General features: G+C 43.7%; 1 protein-coding gene and 2 long non-coding RNA genes across 4 annotated transcripts; 1 reads left to right on the top strand and 2 right to left on the bottom strand.

Moving 5' to 3' along the window:
- Positions 1–4,682: 4,682 nt before the first annotated feature.
- On the bottom strand, positions 4,683–7,449 carry LOC123169050 (uncharacterized). Its single transcript, XR_006484622.1, has 4 exons — positions 7,269–7,449; positions 6,941–7,177; positions 5,357–5,445; positions 4,683–5,243 (listed from the first exon to the last, which is right to left on the bottom strand). It is a non-coding gene; the product is annotated as an uncharacterized lncRNA (long non-coding RNA).
- A 3,157-nt stretch (positions 7,450–10,606) lies between these two features.
- Positions 10,607–13,685, bottom strand: LOC123169464 (uncharacterized). 2 transcript variants are annotated; one of them, XR_006484824.1, is made up of 5 exons: positions 13,359–13,685; positions 12,113–12,290; positions 11,935–11,991; positions 11,267–11,341; positions 10,607–10,715 (listed from the first exon to the last, which is right to left on the bottom strand). It is a non-coding gene; the product is annotated as an uncharacterized lncRNA (long non-coding RNA). The 2 variants fall into 2 exon arrangements; XR_006484823.1 differs by lacking the exon at positions 10,607–10,715 and having other exon boundaries at positions 10,968–11,341.
- A 1,410-nt stretch (positions 13,686–15,095) lies between these two features.
- Positions 15,096–15,749, top strand: LOC123168468 (histone H3.2). The gene has a single exon (XM_044586354.1). The coding sequence runs from the start codon at positions 15,182–15,184 to the stop codon at positions 15,590–15,592; it is 411 nt and encodes a 136-aa protein (XP_044442289.1). The 5' UTR covers positions 15,096–15,181; the 3' UTR covers positions 15,593–15,749.
- The last annotated feature ends 5,470 nt before the right edge of the window (positions 15,750–21,219 follow it).

Genomic DNA, 21,219 nt, shown 5'->3' with positions numbered 1-21,219 from the left:
GACGCCCCCGGCTTAATCATGCACTAATCATACACGGAAATGCACACGATCAAGATCAGAGACTCACGGGAAGATATCACAACATGACTCTAGACACAAATTAAAGTCATACAAGCTTTATATTACAAGTTAGGGGCCTTGAGGGCTCGAATACATAAGCCCGAATACAAACAAGTCAGCGGAAGCAACAATATCTGAGTACAAACATAAGTAAAGAAGTCTGCCTTAAGAAGGCTAACACAAACATCAACATGCATCGAAAAGGCAAAGGCCTCCTGCATGGTAGCCTCCTAACTACTCATGGTTGTCGGCGGTCTCTACGTAGTAGTAGGCACCGTCGGGGTAGTAGTAGTCATCGACGGTGGCATCTGGCTCCTGGGATCCGCCATCTGATCGCAACAATCGGGTATAGGGGGGAAAGAGGTAACAAAGCAATCGTGAGTACTCATCCAAAGTACTCTTAAGACTTACATTAGATCTATACAAAGTATGCATCATCAAAGGAATGGGGCTATATCTTTGGACTGAAATGCAGAAACGCCAAAAGAGAAGGGAAAGCATAGCCTATCGAAGACTAGCATCTTGAAACATCTTGCAGCATTAGAAGAGTGCATATTAGCATATTATAGGTAACAAGTATATTTAGTAACACCCTGAGATCCTTCCTCGACTCCCTGCGAGAAAGCAATCCCGGAGCCAACATAGCCATTTCACATCTTCAATATCCAGTTCTAGTTGTATAGATCGGGATACAACTTCGAGCGTCTATTACCGTGGACATTCGAATAGATATACTTCCCCGCAGGGGTGCACAAACTTACCCAACACGCTCGATTAACTCTGGTCGGGCACACCATCAGATCATACCCGGCCTCGGCTGATTGACACATCGTAGTCCTACCTAGGCTCAACGGAGAGGCCAGCACGTCGGTCTACATCCTAAGTGCGCAGGGATCTTGGGCCCATCACCCTTTGCACTCCTGCATGTTGCATGGACGGCCGGGATCAGTCATGGCTACCTCTTTATACAAAGCAGGTGCTTACACGGACCACCCGGGCGCGTGCCGCTCAATCGCTGACGTCCGAAGAGCTTTCGGCGAAACGTACGATGCAGAGTGCCCATACTTATTCCCGCGTGGTGGTCAGTGCGAAAAGGTCAGAGGCCTACTCGGATCACATATCCAAACCATTAGTGTCTTAGGAGCGTGCGGTAACAATAATGATCCACGATATTTGGTCCCGTCGCTCCGTCTCACGGACTTACGGCAAGGCTAAGAATGCCCGGCCGTGTCGCGTAATTATTTCGCGGGTATCCTCCGATCAACCCGACTACACATCACTCGCGGGTACCCCTCGGGGCCGACCCGTCTTTCATATTGTTCTGGGATAAAGTCAAAGTAACTGTGTGTCCATAACATCAAGGGGGATCCGAGGAATCACTCTCGATGGATTCCAATCGATGTAACTGTCAAGATGAACTTGGAGGAATCACCCTCGAAGGTTCACACTTGAAGTGTTGCACGACAGAGTCGTTATCAAAAGTGGTGAAGGAGGAATCACCCACCGTAGACCACGACCGATTAGCTACACTACAGAGGTCTCATCAGAAGTGCTATACGAGGTATCACCCTCGGCACTCGATAGTAGCTCTGTAGAATCGTACAACTAAGGGGGGGTCGGTGATGTGTCGGACTCTAGACGTCGATCACGTCGATCGATTCATCGGTGAGGAAGCGGGGGCAACAGGGACAAGGTGATGGGTCACTGATGGATAACTAACCAACCTGTACTAACCATATAGGATAAACATGGTAGGTAACAATAGCAGGTTACAAAAGCAGGCTATGCATCAGAATATGAGCTATCTAACAACAGTAGCAAGTTCTAATGCAATCATGGGAGAGAAAGAAATGGGCGATATTGGAATCATCAAGGGGGTTTGCTTGCCTGGAAGCTCTGCTGCAAGTGGCTGGACGTCAGGGGCGTAGTCGTACACGACAGTAGCGCCAGTCTCGGTGTATACCGGAGAGAAGAGGGGGAAAACAATAAATATAAAGCAAACAAGTGCATCACAATGCATGACATGGTGATATGCAGTGTTAGCGGTGACCTAACGCAGTGATACACGATACACACGAAGAGGGAAAACATCTAGAGAGGTTTTCCCGGTGTTTGTCAATTTCCGGACAGATGAATCGGAGGAGAATTCCCATGTTTACTATGTTGGAGGCATGTGGCAGGTATGTGGATGGTGTATTCGGATTCGACTTATTTTTCTGATCATTTCTCATATATAAATTATTTTCATATGGCTTACGGATTATTTTATTTGATTTTTAAATTTTATGGAATTAATTTAATTCAAAAAATAATAATATTTAATTGCTAAGTGTACACAGAGAAGTGTACATAGCAGTGGGCACTAGAGATTGACAGGTGGGACCAGCGTGCTGAGTCAGCAGATCAACTGTTGACGAGCTGACTGGTTAACAGGTAACAGGGGGCCCACCTGCCATTGACTGGGACTAGTTAGTAGGTTGACTAGTCAATTTGACCAATGGGTCCCATGTGTCAGCGTAATAATCTAATTAACAAAATTTAATAACTTTAATTAAACTAACTAACTAGTGGGCCCAGTCCGTGAGTGACCTAGTTAGTTAACAGGTTAATTTAAGGGCAGCGGTCTGTGCCTGCGCACCGGCCCAACTGTTGGGCCGGTCGAGCCCCAGTTGTCAGATCTGCCCCCCCCCCCCCCCCCCCCGAGCTGTTAGATCCCTTCGTCCCCAACCTCCCATCTTCAACCTCTCGCGTGGGAAAGGGAGAGGCCCGCCTCGCAAGCGCTGACGCCCCCCGCACGCGCCGACCGCCCCGCCTCCTCGTCTTCCCTCACCGCCGGTCGCCGCCCTCGCCGTTGGTCGTCTTCCTCCTCTGCGTTTGCATCTCTTCCTCCCCCCTCTCACCTACAGCTCCCCTACAACCCTACCTGTCGGCGACTAGTCCTTCACTCCTCGCGGCCCGGTGGCCGGTGCTCTCTGCTCCTCGTGGTCCGGGGGCCGGTGCTCTCGTCGTCGCCGGTTGCATTTCAACGTCGGCCGTCCCTGCTAGCATGCAGCTCCCCTCGCCACCTATTGTACCTTTGTTTTTCTCGGTTGTAGCAAAACCAAACGCCGGCGGTAGCATCCCCGACCATCGTGCGCCGATGCAGCTCGACCGTCATTGCTCGTCGCACCACTGCACACGGTTGTAGCACCATGCCCTGCAGTTGCACCATGACATGCTTCCGTGGTCGCAGCCCCCCTCGCCATCGTAGCAGCCTCACCGTTGAAGCTTTTTTCAACCTCGTCATCGTAGCCTCGCCGTTGAAGCTTTTTTGCAAAGGCCGGTTGAAGCTTTCTACATTGCGGGTTGCAGCTTTTTACTCTACGGTTGCAGCAAAAACACAAAGAGACGCCATGGCCGTCATCGAGGAAGATTTCTCAATCTCTGGTTGAAGCTTTTTCATCTGCGGGTTGAAGCTTTTTGTCAAACGGTTGTAACTTTTCCTGTATTTTGTTGTCTGGTTGAAGCTTTTTTATCTAGTGGATGTAGCTTTTTGTGTCCATGGTTGTAGCACGGGAAAACGCCGTTTGCAACTCTCCCAGTACCGCGGTTGCAGCTCCTCCCCATGGCCATGGTTGTAGCACGGGCACCTCGGTCCTCCCGGCGTTTGGCCTGTCGCCGGTTGCAACAAAAGGGGAAGAGAGGAGGAGGAAAAGGGAAGAGAGGGAGAAGGAAGAAAAAGGAGGTGGGAAGGCGAGCGGGGCTGCAACCTATATCCATGGCTGACGGCGAGCTGCTCCACACGCTACAATGGGGGAGACAAGATGGGGTTAGACGGAGGCGGAAGGAAGAAGAAGCATAGAAAACGAAAGAAAAAAAAGTGAAAAACGTTTGGGTCCACTAAGCGCGCGTGCCAGCGTGTCCGGCCCCAAACACTTACCTTAACTAGTAGAATGCCCGTGCGTTGCTACGGGCAAATGATTGAAAATAAATTAAGAAGGCACATATACGTTAGATACTTGACAAAACTTCACTTCTCTTTTTGGCAATAAAAACAATATCCAACGATTAGGAACATGCTACCACCTATTCATTTTCTCCCTCCTTTCCCATAATGGCTACTCCTCCTCCATCATGCCCAAGCCTAATTTCCATCCTCCATCCCCGCAACCCTAGGAACATGCTACCACCTATTCATTTTCTCCCTCCTTTCCCAAACAGTTACTCCTCCTTCATCGTGCCCTACCCAAGCCTAATTTCCTTCCTCCATCCCTGCAACCCGCGGCTATCACCTCCCCCTCCCCTCGGCCTCCCACCACCGCCATGTCGGTTGCCGCATCGGCCATCCTCAATGAACAACTTTGATGTCACCCCTCCCCCACCCGCATGCCCGTGCACCTTCACTGGTTAAGTTTCAGACTCGCTCCTTCTTGTACATGGCTCGGCCTCGCTGTGGTTGGCTCTCCTCATGTCATCCCCGTCTTCGGCCTCATGCAAAGCAAAAAGTCAGTGACACAGCAACAAAAATTCAGACACATTGAGATTTAGCAAAACCGATAAATCAAAGAAGTGGGCTATACTTGATTCATACACATACTTCACAACGCAAATTTATCATACATCAATCATATGTCAACAACTCATTCAAACAATCAATGAACAATTATTTGATATCACAATGATATAATTCCCGCTTCACCTGAAGGTCCAAAAGTACAGTCTTCTCTACCGCTTTCTTTACAAAATCAATTATATTCAATGTTCCTAGAAAAAATGGAAGTGATTACACAAACCTATCAGTTACTCATGTTTGCATGCCTTGTCCTCTTTACCGCGAGAGTACTCCACCAAACATCGAGCTTCACAATAACCCCAATTATCATCCTCATTGAGTTTATCATCTTCCTCGACAACAATTGTGTAGATCTTCAAGTGCCAGACTTTAAAAATGACAATGAACCTGAGCATTGATGGAAAGGTAACAATTTTACACGATCACACTCTAGCCTTGGGCCATAACTTCACTTTCTTCCCATGCCACCTTCCTTGGTGTCTCCCTCCTTTCTCCCAGCTTTGTCACCTCCCTCCATCCTTCCTGATCCTCCCTTCTTTCACCTCCCTGTGTTGCATGTCCACCACTCTTGCAACTCTGCTGGCACAATCAGCAAAAGACATGTCTTGAACTTGATTCCAACAAAAAAAATCTGTTGGGTTGAATAAAAAATTAAACATTATTTTTACCCTATATTTGAACAGGAAGAAAAGGAAGTAGATTCAATTCACACATATGAGTGGGGGTTGCAACTGCACACAGTACCTACGCAAATGCCTAATGTGAACAACTGTCATTGTTCAAACACACTTATCAGTTACTCTTTGTACCTTTGCATTTACTCCTCAATCACCCTGCAACAAGACATGACATCATCTTCATTCACCTCACGTTAATATTTAGGTCAGAAAACATGAAGAACTTGAGACTTGGGAGTTGATGGAATCCATTGTCTTGCTCTACAAACTTTATTATTTCACCATATTTTCTTCTACATGTGCTCTTTCAAGAAGGCACATGAAATAAGAGCCGCAACGGATGATGTAATGCCAGCTCTCGAAATAGTTTACCAAAATAGGTGTAATGCCAGCTCACGAAATTGTTTACCAAAATAATTCAAGTTCACTATCGTAAATAAATGCAGTGAATTTCTTCTCATTTTGAATCATCTACTTCACTTCATCAGCAACTTGCTTTGCAGCCCGATCTAAAGAAAAGAAGAACTGAGTTCTCCAGCACATGTGCAATCTCTGGGACCTAAAAGTTTCAAATACTCCCTCCGTCCGGAAATACTCGTCATCAAAATGAATATAAAAGGGGATGTATCTAGATGTATTTTAATTCTAGATACATCCCTTTTTATCCATTTTGATAACAAGTATTTTTGGACGGAGGGAGTAATAGATAACAAGGGCTTCTAAAAAAAACCAAATAAAAGGCACACAAAATCATGAGAAATGGATTAGTAGCTAAAGGCCTCATCATCGCAAATTCATCATCCATATACGTACATCAAATTGTACAATACTTGATGGTTGTCAATGGGAAAATAGTTCATCATTTTTGGATAAGTATCGTGCCATTTGATTTGTACCTATTTCATAGGAGTTGATCATAAATGCCAAACTACCATCTGTTGTCATTTGTTGTGTTACTATTTCAGAGTTGATCATATAAACAGTTGTTGGACGCCTATTTTTTAAAGGATCCACTGTAGTCATACAACAGATTATTGTTAGCTTGTGATTCACCAGATCAAAACCACAAGGTCAAGCTAAGTAAGCTCCTTGAAGACCCAACATGAACAGGGGGTTCAGGATTGTGACACCTACTTTGTCCCTATGTAAGAAGTGAACCTATAAAATAGAGTTCACGAATTAACCTATGAAGATGAACAATCCTGAAATTTGATTATATGAACATTTATTTCTGAAACTCGATTGATGTCCATTGTGTTGCCTCCCTCTCTTCATATCTGACGCATGCTGATCAACTTCCAATCGGCATACATTACTTGCACGTATCAACCAAAAGAGCAACGCACTACAGAGAACATGATGTATCAGGATTTTGTAAAACAACAGCCATTAATGTGTAGCAACAATAGATCTCCCTAGAACTACCCTAACCTTGCGTATGCATGCATCCTGTTGATCTGTAATCACCTAGCTAAAATAAAAATCTAATCATTAGGGTCCAATCTAAAACCCAACAGGGAACATAGCAATTGCAAACAAAAGTCATTAGGACTTTAGGAGTCCATAGCTGTGAAATACAGGTTAGCGCAGCTACGTAGAGGAGTCGGGGCCTCTGCGTCGGCTCCCAGCTATAGCAGTATATGCGACTTACCTTGCCTGGCTATGTATGTTTGTACTTTCAGTTGCGCGTGACGAAGATACTCGTGCCAAGTGCATGGCCATATGGCCCATATCTTCTTTTGACTTGACCTCAGCCTCCATCACGCCAGCAAGTGTAATGCTTCCATTTGCAGTTTTGTCGAATCTGAATAGGCACTCTAGCAGGCGCTGCCACTTTTGCAACAGACCCATGATCATCAAGTAAATCAAATACTTCCTCCTTGAATATCTGATGCGAACAGCAACACAAACAAAATGGTAATACGAAAAATATATATTCCAATTATTTAAGTAAAGATAACTGCTACCAGCTAGTGTACCTCGATGAAGGATACCCTAATTAAGAACTCTGTATGACGGTTCATCACATCAGATTTCCTGAATATTGTCTCCATGAGAGGTGCAATTATTCCTCCACGATCAGCTTCACCAGTATAATTGGTACCCGTCGTATATGTCTTTCCGGATCCAGTCTAAATATTGTACGAGAAAAAGCCAAGTTAGAAGTTAAACATCCAAGAACTAATATTACTCTTAACACTATAACTATTCGTTGTTACCTTGCTACTATCTATGTCTAAGCTGAGATATGGACATTAGGGATCCCATAACTAAACAAGCCATAATATGTTGTTTAAATTATTGGAAGCAAAGTGGTAAAAGAAATGACGTGAAAAAGTTAACAGTGCAAACTCATATGATTAAGCCATTCCTAAAAAGAAAGTTGACAGATGTCATGATTATTTTCTCGAGAATACAGACACCTTTGGTTTCGTTTCTATGAAAGGGAGCCAGGGTAGCTCCCCTTTGATTGAAAAAAAAGAATACAGAGACCTGATTTCATGGACCACCCTCGGATGGCAACAAACCAGATAAATAGGCGAATGAATGAATCAACTTCCAGAACATATCATGTCGACCCAAATCTATTATGTTCCTACCCATCTGGCAGTTGAATTTGTAATCCTGGGAGCGCATGTTGCCAAGACCACCAGAGGCAACCAAAGAAAATCATACCAGCGGCTCGCCCGGCATGACAGTGACACAATCCGTGCAGCCGAGCAGGAGCTTCGGCGTGACCCTGTCGCTCAACGGTTGTGATGCCATATCCGAGCTCTCCATCGGATCCCTAAACAAGAATTCGCAGAACCTATAAAGAAAAGGTGCAAGACCCAATGTATAAGCCAAGGAAACAAGAAATCTGGGCATTCCAAGCCGGAAATATGAGAAATCCGGACATTTGGGCGAAGTTTTGAATTCGCCTCACCTCAGCTCCAGCGCCGGTGAGCACCCACACCGCATGATTGGTAAGGCAAAAAAATTTGTTGCAAAATTTGACATAAATAAGAAAATGTCTACTCTTTCATTCACAACTTGCACTTTATTTGAAAATCAACATGGTATAAGAAAAAACATGCTAAAGACAAAAACATATAGTAAACTTCATTCGATGGTCTATCACTATCTTTCGACGTCAGGTTTCTCATAATTTGTTGAATCCTTAGCACAACCTATACGAAACTGATGGAGGCCTCATCAAATTGATCATGATTAGTCCAAGATGAACGCAATCAAACCGCGATGGTAGCTCCTTCCTTTTTCGGTAAACTAACGATTTATGGAACATCAGAATAGTTGATAAATTTTTAGACACTCCCAATCACGAGTCCTTAATTCTGTGTCATCGTGATGCTACCTCCAGCGAATAATGTAGTACAAATTGATTCTTTAAAATATTATCAAACCCATGACATGCACTTGATACAGGACGGCACTCACTCGTTCTTAATAAAGTCCATGCCCCCTCTAATCGAGCCCGCGCAGAGCAACCTTGACATGCTGGACTGGAGGTCTCTATACGTGCGACGATATGCTTAGACAAAAACATATAGTAAACTTCATCCGATGGACTATAACTATCTTTCGACGTCAGGTTTCTCATAATTTGTTGAATCCTTAGCACAACCTATACGAAACTGATGGAGGCCTCATTAAATTGATCATGATTAGTCCAAGATGAACGCAATCAAACCGCGATGGTAGCTCCTTCCTTTTTCAGTAAACTAACGATTTATGGAACATCAGAATAGTTGATAAATTTTTAGACACTCCCAATCACGAGTCCTTAATTCTGTGTCATCGTGATGCTACCTCCAGCGAATAATGTAGTACAAATTGATTCTTTAAAATATTATCAAACCCATGACATGCACTTGATACAGGACGGCACTCACTCGTTCTTAATAAAGTCCATGCCCCCTCTAATCGAGCCCGCGCAGAGCAACCTTGACATGCTGGACTGGAGGTCTCTATACGTGCGACGATATGCTTAGTTAACCGATGCCTCCCTCTAATACGGGCACCAATTTAATGGAAACTTTTAGCTACAAAATTCTAAAATGCAATGGTGTAATGAGAGAAAACTTAAAAGCCTAACCTGGGATCAGCTAAATACTACACAAGTCAGTAAATTGCTTCCAGTACACAATCAGTAAATTAATACGTGCAACCAAAAAGATCTGATGTAATGGGATAAAACTATATAAATAACTTGGGATCAGCTAAATAGTCAAAATGTAGGATCCCAGAAATCCTAACAATACTATGAATTGGTAGTGGACTAACAGGAATGTGAGGGCAAACCTTTCTTTCTCTTTAAATTCTTGAGGATGGTAAAATTTTGTTACAAGCGTTCAAGATTCAGTTCTAACATTTTGGGGTTGCTAATGCATTGCAAGTAATCAATGTTTAACTACAATGTTATCCAAAGTTCATGTGAGTTGAGTGATATCTCATTTAGTTTTATGTCATACAAATAACGTGCAATTTTGAAATTATGTTTGTTGGAGCCCACATGTTGCAATCCCAATCTAATACAATTACGACAGAACCAATAGTGAAATGATGCAGATTTACCTGAGTACAGGGACTACCGTAGGTAAAGAAAAACCATTCTCTGACAAAACACAAAACTGATGGGAAATAAAAATCAAATCAAGCAGAACTGGGGACAATACTATCTGTTGTTTAACTAAAAAGTCATCAATATGTAGTTTTAGTAATACACTATTGATTAGTAGACAGAATATCACATTCAATCTTTCCACGTGCAGTTGCTAGCAACCTCTGTCGTTTAGCGAGGATGTGGTAGTTGTGGTGTTAGTAAACAAATTCAAAATGATAGTACAACCTGGTCTCATGGCATTCCAGATGGCCTATTTAGATGAAGCAAGAGCAACCATGTCCTATAAAAGAAAGATATATCAGCTTCACAAATATACTACTGAAAAAATACCAATTAAACATACACATATCTCTATGGTTCTAACTTCTATATATTATTTATATATTTCTAGTTTTTTATATCAATTCTTCCACACAGAGTTACTACAAGGAGGCTTCATTCTACTGCTAGTAGATGTCTCTCTCTAAGCTATTTATATAGCCCTTTCAAAATGAAGTGCTTAAAATGCCTATGGATGGACTTGAAGGTGGATGCATATCTGAAAAAACATCATTTTTCAGAGGCCATACTGATAACGTATTCAATAGTTTTCCGAGTTATATTGAAAATGTGGCAGAATATCACTATTGATTAGTAGACAGAATATCACATTCAATCTTTCCACGTGCAGTTGCTAGCAACCTCTGTCGTTTAGTGAGGATGTGGTAGTTGTGGTGTTAGTAAACAAATTCAAAATGATAGTACAACCTGGTCTCATGGCATTCCAGACGGCCTATTTAGATGAAGCAAGAGCAACCATGTCCTATAAAAGAAAGATATATCAGCTTCACAAATATACTACTGAAAAAATACCAATTAAACATACACATCTCTCTATGGTTCTACCTTCTATGTATTATTTATATATTTCTAGTTTTTTATATCAAATTCTTTCACACAGAGTTACTACAAGGAGGCTTCATTCTACTGCTAGTAGATGTCTCTCTCTAAGCTATTTATATAGCCCTTTCAAAATGAAGTGCTTAAAATGCCTATGGATGGACTTGAAGGTGGACGCATATCTGAAAAAACATCATTTTTCAGAGGCCATACTGATAACGTATTCAATAGTTTTCCGAGTTATATTGAAAATGTGGCCGCCAACAAACAAAATTTCAAAATTGCACGTTATTTGTAAGCCATAAAACTAAATGAGATAGCACTCAAGTCACATGAAATTTGGATAACATTGCAGTTAAGCAATGATTACTTGCAATGGATTAGCAACCCCAAAATGTTAGAACTGAATCTTGAACACCTGTAACAAAATGTTACCATCCTCAAGAATTTAAAGAGAGAAAGGTTTGCGCTTACTTTCCTCTGCTTATGTGTTGTGTTGTTCTGTTTGTCCACTGCAAATGGAATATATTCAGTGCTTCAACATATTTCCTGGTAATATGGAAGAAAGAAATTTATTACAAATACCATCGATATGTCATTCAACTGCTGAAAAAATAGTATTATGTAATACAAAAGTATTAGAAGTGATGGAAGATGGATTCAAAAACACCAATGACATGCACTCGTATTTTTAAGTCTTCATACTATAGAGTTAACTACCTGCAAGTTATATGCGCATAAATAATCACAACACTTGGATAGCACCTACACATGGGATTAGATATTTAATTCACATAATCAGTTCTTCTGCTTCCATAAATTCAGAATTGCATAAAAAAGTATGTGTCTATCGAGTATAGATAAGGATTTGAATTGTTGACGCAGGGCCAATGGAGCCGTCCACTTGCCAAGTGCTTTTCTAGCATGGACGATGTGCACATGGTGCAAAGCTGGCTGAAGGAGTTGATAGATCAGATTCCGGCAAGACTCGCACTTACTTAACTTTGGTTGCCCTTGCCTTGATTGATTCACACACTGGCAAGGTTGCACACACAGAGGAAGACTCGATGGATTCTTGCCGGCTAGAAACAAACACAAGCAAGCACGCAGGTGGGAAAACAATATGTATATAGTGATTTTACCTCATAAATAGTTTGGTGGCTCCACTCCATAAGTATGAAATTCGTGATGTTGGCAACCTGAAACTAAAAGAGAAATAATGATCTCCTTCATAAATATCAACAAAAGGAGGATGGGTTATTTGGGCGACCAATCAAAATCCTTGAAAGTTCAATACATCAGTTAGCAGCAAGTGTGTACCTGCAAAGCAATTCTTTCTCTGAGTCGCATGTAAATAGATTCGTAACATGGTGTATGTGTGGCAGATAACACTATCAGATTCGTAATAAGACGCTGAACTATCCGAAAAATAAAAAGTCTCTGCAATGGCAGCTAGCACACACGCATCTTCCCATCCCATCCGCAGCATCATCTCTACCTGCACCCTCAAATCACTGAATGAGTTCCCAACTTGCATCCACATCCAAAAGCGAGTGCAGCAACCACTCCGCCATGTAAACACAGGAAGCAAACATCATAGATTGACCGAGTAGCATCAAGATCAGATCAGGACAAGGAGAGCCCGTGTCAGGACCCTGACAGTCAGCCCATACTACGTACCTGTATAAGCAGTGGCGGATCCAGAAATTCAATATTGAGTGCTCTTTTTTTTTGCACCCTAATAGTCAAGCCAATTGGTTCACAGCAATACGAATTTCACAATAGCAACAATATCTGAAAAGATTAAGAAAATTACAAAATAGAAGGAGAAAACTACAATATGTCATGGCTTAAGGACGAGATATGACAACATCATCGTTCACTTGAAAAAAGAATTCCGTCCCAATTAATGTAATCAAGTTATGCATCAAATCTTCCTCCGTGAAATCCATAGAAAAAAGGTGTGCAAGCTTAACCAGGTGTCATCTACAGCTTACAATTCAAAGATAATTCAAGACATGCTCTACTGCCTACAATTCAAAGATAATTTTTTTTTCCTGCTAATGAAATCAAGCAGATCCTCACTCAGTGTCATCTACACATTTTTCTCTCTGAATCTGAATAGCAGCTACACATTCAGTTGGGATTTCACAATGAATCTGAATAGCACCTAGACATTCAGTTCACAGTATCATCGTTCACTCTGTCGTGTGCGTTCAACACAAAAGTGGCTGGTTTGCTGGTTTGTTGCCAGCTATTGGGCTGCTCTGAACTGAGCCTATAAGCGAATTTTTGGCAAAAGAATTTGGATGTGCATCTGTACACCCATGTCCCATGGTGGATCCGCCCCTGCCTGTAAGGAAGCGAGTACTCGTCGGGGAGGAGAGGGGTACCTTCCGGAGAAGATTCACCTTGAGGAGATGGGGGATCGATGGAGAAGAGAGGCGTCGGGATGCACAGCCATCCCTGGTCGTGGCCGGCGAGGTCGTAGGGACAGGGCCGCATGGGCCTTTGTAGAGGAGGGGGGGGAGGGGGTAGAGGATTGGCGGATGGGGAAGGGAAGTACCAGGGGTGTGGTGCCGACTCGTTGGTCTCAGATCGCCGCTGGTCGCCGGTATCCGAGGGGCCGCCGCCGGCGGTGTCCTGGTGTTCCTGATCCGCGACGGCCGCGTCCCGGTGATCCGCGACATATCCGAGGCGCGACGGTGGCGGTGGCTTCCTGGTGATCCGCGACGGCAGCGACGGTCGCTGGCGTCTCCCTGGTTCGGCGGTGGCGGCTGCGTCCCGGGAGAGGAGGAGCAGCGGCTGCGGCGATCTCGTGCGTCTGCAATCACAGATCGTACGTCGAGGGGATCGAGAGGAGCAGGAGGCATTGCTCGTACGTGCGTGCGGTTTGTTTGGCTTTTTTTTGCTGGTTTAATTTCGTAGGTTAACCTTCGTAGAATTTTTTAGGACGATTTTCTGTCGATGAACCGTAGTGTTTCACAACGGGCATCGTGGTAGTATACCGATTTTTTTTGTCGGTCTCGAGGGTGGAAGGGGGGAATCCAGGGAGAGTGGGAGGTGGGATCGAGGACGAAAATTAACCGTCTCTGGTGGGACGAAAATTGACCGGCGGAGACTACCAACTGCTCCATTAGGAGTAGAGATTTAAACTAACCTAAACGCTACAGCGGCTGGGCCCGCATGTCAGTGGGGGTTAGGGGTCTAATTAGGGCGGCTAAACACCCAGGCCCACGAGTCATCGACTCAGGCCGGTTCAAAAGCGGAGGCGCGCCGGAGGCGAGCGCCCGAGACGGCGGCGACACGCGGGATCCGTCCTCATACCATCTATCTCATACCCAGTGTGCTATATAAAATATTGAAAAACCTTCATGCATAACCAACAAGCGTCACAGAAATCACAACGTGCCCTTGTCTCATTTAAACATGCCATGTTGGTTCCAATGGCAAGGAAAAATCCTCGATGAATGAATTCCACAGTAGAAAATCAACGTTTTCCGCTAAAATAGAGCAAAATTAAACATTTCAGGAATGCAGTTTCAAATAAACTCTCTAATTAGGTAAACGCTAGCCTAATGTGCGTTAAATTCAACCAAGCCGGAGTATAAATCGTTGGGAAACACCGAACCAAGGCCTAATCAAGTCGAAACATACCGCGATCCTAACAAATGTTTATAGCCATGTAGGAAAACTGGGACTAACTGTACGTCGGTGCCACCCCTTGTCATGGCATTGTACGTCGGTTTGCGATTGTCCACGATGCATGGAAGTATCAACTGTGCCGCCGATGAGCTGTTGCCCGCCGACGTGTCCATCTTTGCCGTTCTAAAAATGGACTTAATGTCTTCAAGTCCTAGGTGGACGAATGCAAAAACAACACCCATTCACACTGGCTGCCCCTGAAATTACCTGTATGCTGATGTCGCACGCGCGGTACGTTGTTGTATACACGAAATGTATGCGCGTGACCGTATGACCATACCCCAGGCCTTGTGCACCAGCACCACCCTCGAGAACCATATTGGCATTGTATTTTCAAATTGTTGGAGAACCGTTTTGGACACAACCACCAGAAAATTAGGGGCAAGTATGCATTTTGCTCTACCAGACCGTCCCCGGCACCGCTCGTCGAGCACACGGATCGCGATCCGCGTGACGCCCCAAACTCAAATCCCCGCCGTCCATGCGGCCGCGATCCAACGGCGCCGATCCCACCCTCCTCCCGCCAGCCCGCGTGGGCGAAACCCAAACCCCCAAATTACCGCGCGCAAAGCATCCCGGATCCCCTTTAAAACCCACCTCCATTCCAGTCCGCAATTCACCACCGCGAAGAAAGATCTCATCTTCCAAACACCAGAGCGCCAGATCCCCATCCCCTCCACCACGATGGCCCGCACGAAGCAGACGGCCCGCAAGTCCACCGGCGGCAAGGCGCCCAGGAAGCAGCTGGCCACCAAGGCGGCGCGCAAGTCCGCCCCGGCCACCGGCGGCGTCAAGAAGCCGCACAGGTTCCGCCCCGGCACCGTCGCGCTCCGGGAGATCCGCAAGTACCAGAAGAGCACGGAGCTGCTCATCCGCAAGCTCCCCTTCCAGCGCCTCGTCCGGGAGATCGCGCAGGACTTCAAGACCGACCTCCGCTTCCAGTCCTCCGCCGTCTCCGCCCTGCAGGAGGCAGCCGAGGCCTACCTCGTCGGGCTGTTCGAGGACACCAACCTGTGCGCCATCCACGCCAAGCGCGTCACCATCATGCCCAAGGACATCCAGCTCGCCCGCCGCATCCGCGGGGAGCGCGCCTAGGTCTTGGTTCGCCGGTAATACTGCTGGGTAGTAGCTGTTCTTGTCTCGTGATCTGGATGTGTGTCGGGTGCCTCTGTTTGTTGGTGTTGATATGATGTGTCGTCTGGTCCTATGTATCGTCATGCTCGAATGAAATTGCAACGGAAAAGTTCAGTCATCGATCTGATGCTCGAATGAATTTAATTTTGCTTGTAAATCGCTCCGTGATTCTGCGATGGTGTTCTTGTCACATGTACCAAGTTGTTGCAGTGATGGAATTAGAAGACATGCCGCGTCCCATGGGCTTCTTGTCTGTGTGATGTGATTCTGAACTATGGTTGTGTTAGTTGATAGCTGAAGGTGAAGTGGCGATATGTGATGTGATTCTGAATTATGTGTGGTCTGCTGCTAGCTTGTTCGAAATTTGCAATGGATGTGATCCTACTTTGTCTCCATTTCTCAGATCTTGTTAATTAAGTTCTGTGCTTGGACGTTATATTTGGTTAATGATATCATCTTGGAAATGATTCTTGTGTTGCAGGTTTTCTGGCTGTGATTGTTCAGTACAGTACATTTTTTTGTGTCTGATCCTTTCAGTACTATCCATTTGATCAAACAAGTTTACAGCTTGCAGTGGTACAGTATAAGAGAAACAAGTGTATAACTATTCATGGGCTTCTTGATTTTGCTTGGGTGCTCTGTTATTTTTCTTTGGTCGCTCTGTGGTTCAGTTTTCTTGCACCTTTTTTTGCACGTTCGTACAGGGATTTGGTCGACTCATTTGGGCTTCTGGCTTTGTTTATTGTCATTCTGAACCATGGTTGGGCTGGTTGATATGGATTAGTTGAAGGTGAAGTGGCGACATGTGATGTGATTCTGAAGTATGTGTCGTCTGCTTGTTGGAATTTTGCAATAGAAGTGGTCTACGTCATCTCTATTTCTCAGCTATTGTTAATTAAGTTCTGTGATTGGATGTTATGTTTGGTGAATGATATCATCCTGAGAATGATTCTTGTGCTGTATTTTTTTTTGGTTGTGATTGTTCATATGTTCATGATGGTTCAGAAACTTGCAGTTGACAACTACAGTAGATACTAGAATTTTTGTCTGATCCTTTCAGTACTGTCCATTTAATCTAACAAGTTTATAAGTGAAACGAGTATATATAAATAAAAGGACAAACTTACTCTAAGGTTATTATTTTCTGCATTATTGTACAGAGCTGTTAACTGAAAGAATGTATAATTTGGTGTTGGCAACACTATCTCTGACTAAACTTGTGCACGTCGCTTCGAAAACCTTCTGCACCGTGCTGTGTACGTCGCTGAAAATCCTTCTGGTACTTGAAAGGTTGCCGTTCACAATCTTCAGGTGTGAAACTGTAATCTTCGTCATCTTATCCGGAGCAAGCCTTGGCGCCATACTTCAGCCCTGAAATCATCACCCAACCAGTTTCAGTAGTACTTGACACTTGTATTTTCAGATATGGCTACGGACCGAAACGACTAATGTACTCACTGGATGGCAGAAATGATTCGAGAGAGAGCTTTCCATGAGCTTCTGGATGCCTGAACATCTCAAGCATAACGTAATTTTTAATGATCGATGCATCCTGCAGCGTCCACCCATCGCCGGCCAAGTTGTCAGCATTTTAATGTATAACCATGAATTCTGCCACTGTTCACCAACAAATTAATCAGTGGTGTCATGCGGAAGCTCCACGAGGAAGGCCGGGTAGGATCTGAGACTGTCGCCATGTCGAACATCAAGAAGCCATGAAGCTGCGAGCCCAATGCTGTGCAAGTTCTGCAAATAGTTGAGCAGATGCCATACATCATGGAGTTCACCAAATTCGTCAACTATTTTGGTCATTTCAAGTTATAATAGTAACCATCATTTGTACTACCCCCAGTTACCTGTGATGTCCCCTACATGTGTCTGGCAACTGAAGGAAGAGTTTCCCTGACAGTCTATCTTGTACAGAAAACTGCTTAAGACATCATGTCAGCATCTGGTGAATTTTACAGTCTCGTGTACAGCAAACAATCCATCTTTGTCTGAACTGAAAAATTCACAAAGTTCAGACCATGTTCGTAGTGTCATGTTTTCAGACCATGTTTCTACATGCATTTGGTGGATTTATTTGGGCTTTCGGCTCTGTTTGATGTGATTCTGAACTCGGCTGGGCTCGTTGATGTGGATGGCTCAAGGTGAAGTGGCGACATGTGATGTGATTCTGAACTGTGCTCGTCTCCTAGTTCAAAATTTGCAATGGATGCGATCATACTTTATCTCCATTTCTCAGATCTCGTTAATTAAGTTCTGTGCTTGGACGTTATGTTTGGTTAATGATATCATCTTGGAAATGATTCTTGTGCTGTAGTTTTTCTGGTTGTGATTGTTGATGTCTTCATGATGGTTCTTGTGCCTCAGAAGAAATTTGCAGCTGACAGTTACAGTAGAGGCTACAATTTTTTTGTCTGATCCTATCAGTACTATCCATATAATCTAGCAAGTTTACAACGTGTGGTGGTACATTATAAGAGAAACAAGTAGGAGCATATAACAGGACACACTTTAAGGATATTATTTTCTGCATCATTCTACACAGCTGTTAACTGAAAGAGAGGATTCGACAGAAACATTACCATGGGCTTCTGGATGCCTGAACATCTCAAGCATAACGGAATGTTTGTCAGTGTACATGGTCGACGCATCCTGCCGCGTCCACCTATCCTCGGCCAAGCTGTTGTTCAGCAGTTTATAGTACTTCACGACCGCGTTACTATACCTAGTCACTTACCAAGATCATTCCTGCTATGTGGAAGCTCCAGCAGAAAATCTGGGTAGCACGCGATCGGCACCATGCTGAACACACCATGAAGCTGCAAGCCACGATGCTTTACAGGTTCTGCAAATAGTTGAGCAGGTGCCATACATCACGGAGTTCACCAAATTCGCCAATTATTTTGGTCATTTCAAGTTATACTAACCCCCATTTGCTTCACAGTTGTTACCTCTACTGTCCCCTATATCTGGCTGACAACTGAAGGAAGAGTTCGCTTGACAGTTGTACAGAGAACTGCTTATTAAAACATCAGGTGGGCATCCGATGAATTTTACGTACAAGCAAGCAACCCATATTTGTTTGAACTGTATAATTCACAAAACTCAGACCATGCTTTTTCTGTCAGGAGATCTTTTCACCATTGGCAGAACTCCTTCATCTGTCCAACTGGGCTGAACAAAGTTGGCCCAATTTAGCCCACCGGCCCACTCTCAAGAGTCCAGATGATTCAAGCTTTACCAGAGCTGTGCAATCATGTTCCTATATATGTAGTGCATACTACAATTTTTTTAGAAAGTCAGACCTTATACACTTTGATCAAGTTTGTGGAGAAAACATTTACACGTAGAAAGTCAAACAAGTATCATTAGATTGATCATAAGAGTAGTTTTATATTTTATATATTTGGTATGGTAGATATACATAGTTTTGTCTATAAACTCGGTCAAACTTTGCAAATTTTAACTTTTTAACAAGTCTATACACACTATGTTATGAAACAGAGAGAGTACTGCTTGTCCTGGTGCCAAACCGAGGACGACACCCTCGCTTTATCTGTAGATGCAGAATCTTATGGAAAATTTACCCTTTCGGCCTAACGCCAGTCTTCATGATGTTAATCCTTGTAAAATTTCATCATAAATAAACATTCGTGGAAGGAAGTCGTGGCAAAAAAATGATGCTCTAAAAAAGTTATTTTTGTAGTGCTGATTTTGCCACGGCTTCCACTGATGTCATTTTATGATGAAACTTTGTAATCATTGAAAACATTTGTTAAATGTTAACACAATTTTTTTATTTCAATTTTTATTTTATTTTTTGAATTTTACTGTTCACTCGAGCTGAGAAGGGCACTTTCGAGGAAAGCCCTCCTTTATCCGCGAACACCCAGTGCTTTTATAACAAAAAACTCTACTTATGATTCCCTCTTCTAGTAGGGCGTTTTTGGAGGATGAGCTCCATGAAACCTGTTATTTAAATATAATCAAATCAAACAAAATTGTTTCAGTTTTTTTGGAAAAAATATACACATATATATTCAAGCACGACGGAATAGTTTGAATTGACAGCTGCACACAAAAGAAAATCGTGGATGTTCTTTTTTAGGGGAAGAAATCATGGACGTTGACTATGAAGATTGCATGCGCTAAAAAGCCACATATCTGTTTTTTAGGTAGCCCTCATTTCTATGTATTTCATCGTGAAAAATTACATATGTACATTATGTCTCTGGATATATGTGTATTTTTTATAGATATTTTTAAAATATTAAAATATGAATTTTAATTCGAGCTCCATTTAAGTTGAATTTCACCAATTTGCAGCAATAAAAAACTAGTCGAATTTCCTACTGAAAAAAAAAGAATTTCAACCTGGTGTAATTGTTCATTCATTTAAGAAAGTGTTTTGTTTTCTTTTGGCGGTGCTGTTGCGTTGGGGCACCTGCCCCTACTCTCTTCTAGGTTGTTCGGTGGCTCCTGCCTCAGTACATGGTTGCTAGCAGTATGAAATGAACACGTAGAAATTCTTAAAAGAAGAACGAAAAAAAGGCCATGGCCACCGGCGCCAACTCACCGACCAATAGAAGTTGCAAGCCCAAATGCTGTACACGTCCTGCAAATAGTGGAGCAGGTGCCATTCATCACGGGGCTCACCAAATTCGCCAATTATTTTGGTCACTTCAAGTTATACCACCAACCATTTGAACTACCCCCAGTTGCCTGTATTGTCCCCGAGATCTGACTGATAACTGAAGGAAGAGATTGCTTGACTCTCCATCGTGCCCAGAGAGCTGCTGAAAACATCAGGGGAGCGAGGTTGGCCTGAAACTCAAGCAAACAATCCGTATTTTTCTGAATGTCGCGTCTATATGGATGGATCCTGGTTCCGTTTTGAGGCTGCTGCTTTGCACCACGGCGAGGTCCGGCGTGCAGGATCCCGAGGACCCGGGTGCAATTTGTTTTTGTTTTTGGGGTCGTGCGTGTTGTTGTACTGAACACGTACCCCCTGCACCTAGCTTCTTCTAGGTGGTTCCTGGGACGCAGGAATTCCTGAAAATAAACATACGTACAATCATGGGCACTGTCGCTGGCTCCGCACTGCAGTGACCACCTCACCGGTCGGGATCGATATCTTGTCTAGCGTCGTCAGTCGTGACGATCCACGCTTCAGTAGGAGTAGTACGTCGAATATACTAAAAAAATGTGGCATGCAGGGCTTCAGTAGGAGTAGTACGTTGAATATACTAAAAAAATGTGGCATGCAGGCGTGTGTGGTAGTACTACTCCTAGCAACAAGAGAAAACAAATGGGGGATGTCGGCAAGTTGTACGTACTACGAACTACGTGGAACGGGGAGACGCGGATTGCTTTCCCAACCACCACGGCCTTGCTTCCGGGCATTTTGTGCTGAGCTACTTGGTAGTAGTGCTACTTATGTACAGTAACAAGGGAAGCAAATTCTCTGTAACACTAAGCTTCTTAATTTTAAAGCGCTCGCAATCAATTAAGGTCTTTAATTCAAATTGAGTCACTCAATTTTAACCGTATCAACCATTTCTCAAAGCTTTCTCATTCATGTC

This window comes from Triticum aestivum, chromosome 7D, assembly GCF_018294505.1.
Source record: "Triticum aestivum cultivar Chinese Spring chromosome 7D, IWGSC CS RefSeq v2.1, whole genome shotgun sequence".
NCBI lineage: Eukaryota > Viridiplantae > Streptophyta > Magnoliopsida > Poales > Poaceae > Triticum > Triticum aestivum.
This window is presented reverse-complemented; position numbering and strand designations above follow the sequence as displayed.

Bases quoted from the DNA above. Each gene is read 5' to 3' on its own strand.
- LOC123168468 (XM_044586354.1), top strand. From the start codon at position 15,182: ATGGCCCGCACGAAGCAGACGGCCCGCAAGTCCACCGGCGGCAAGGCG.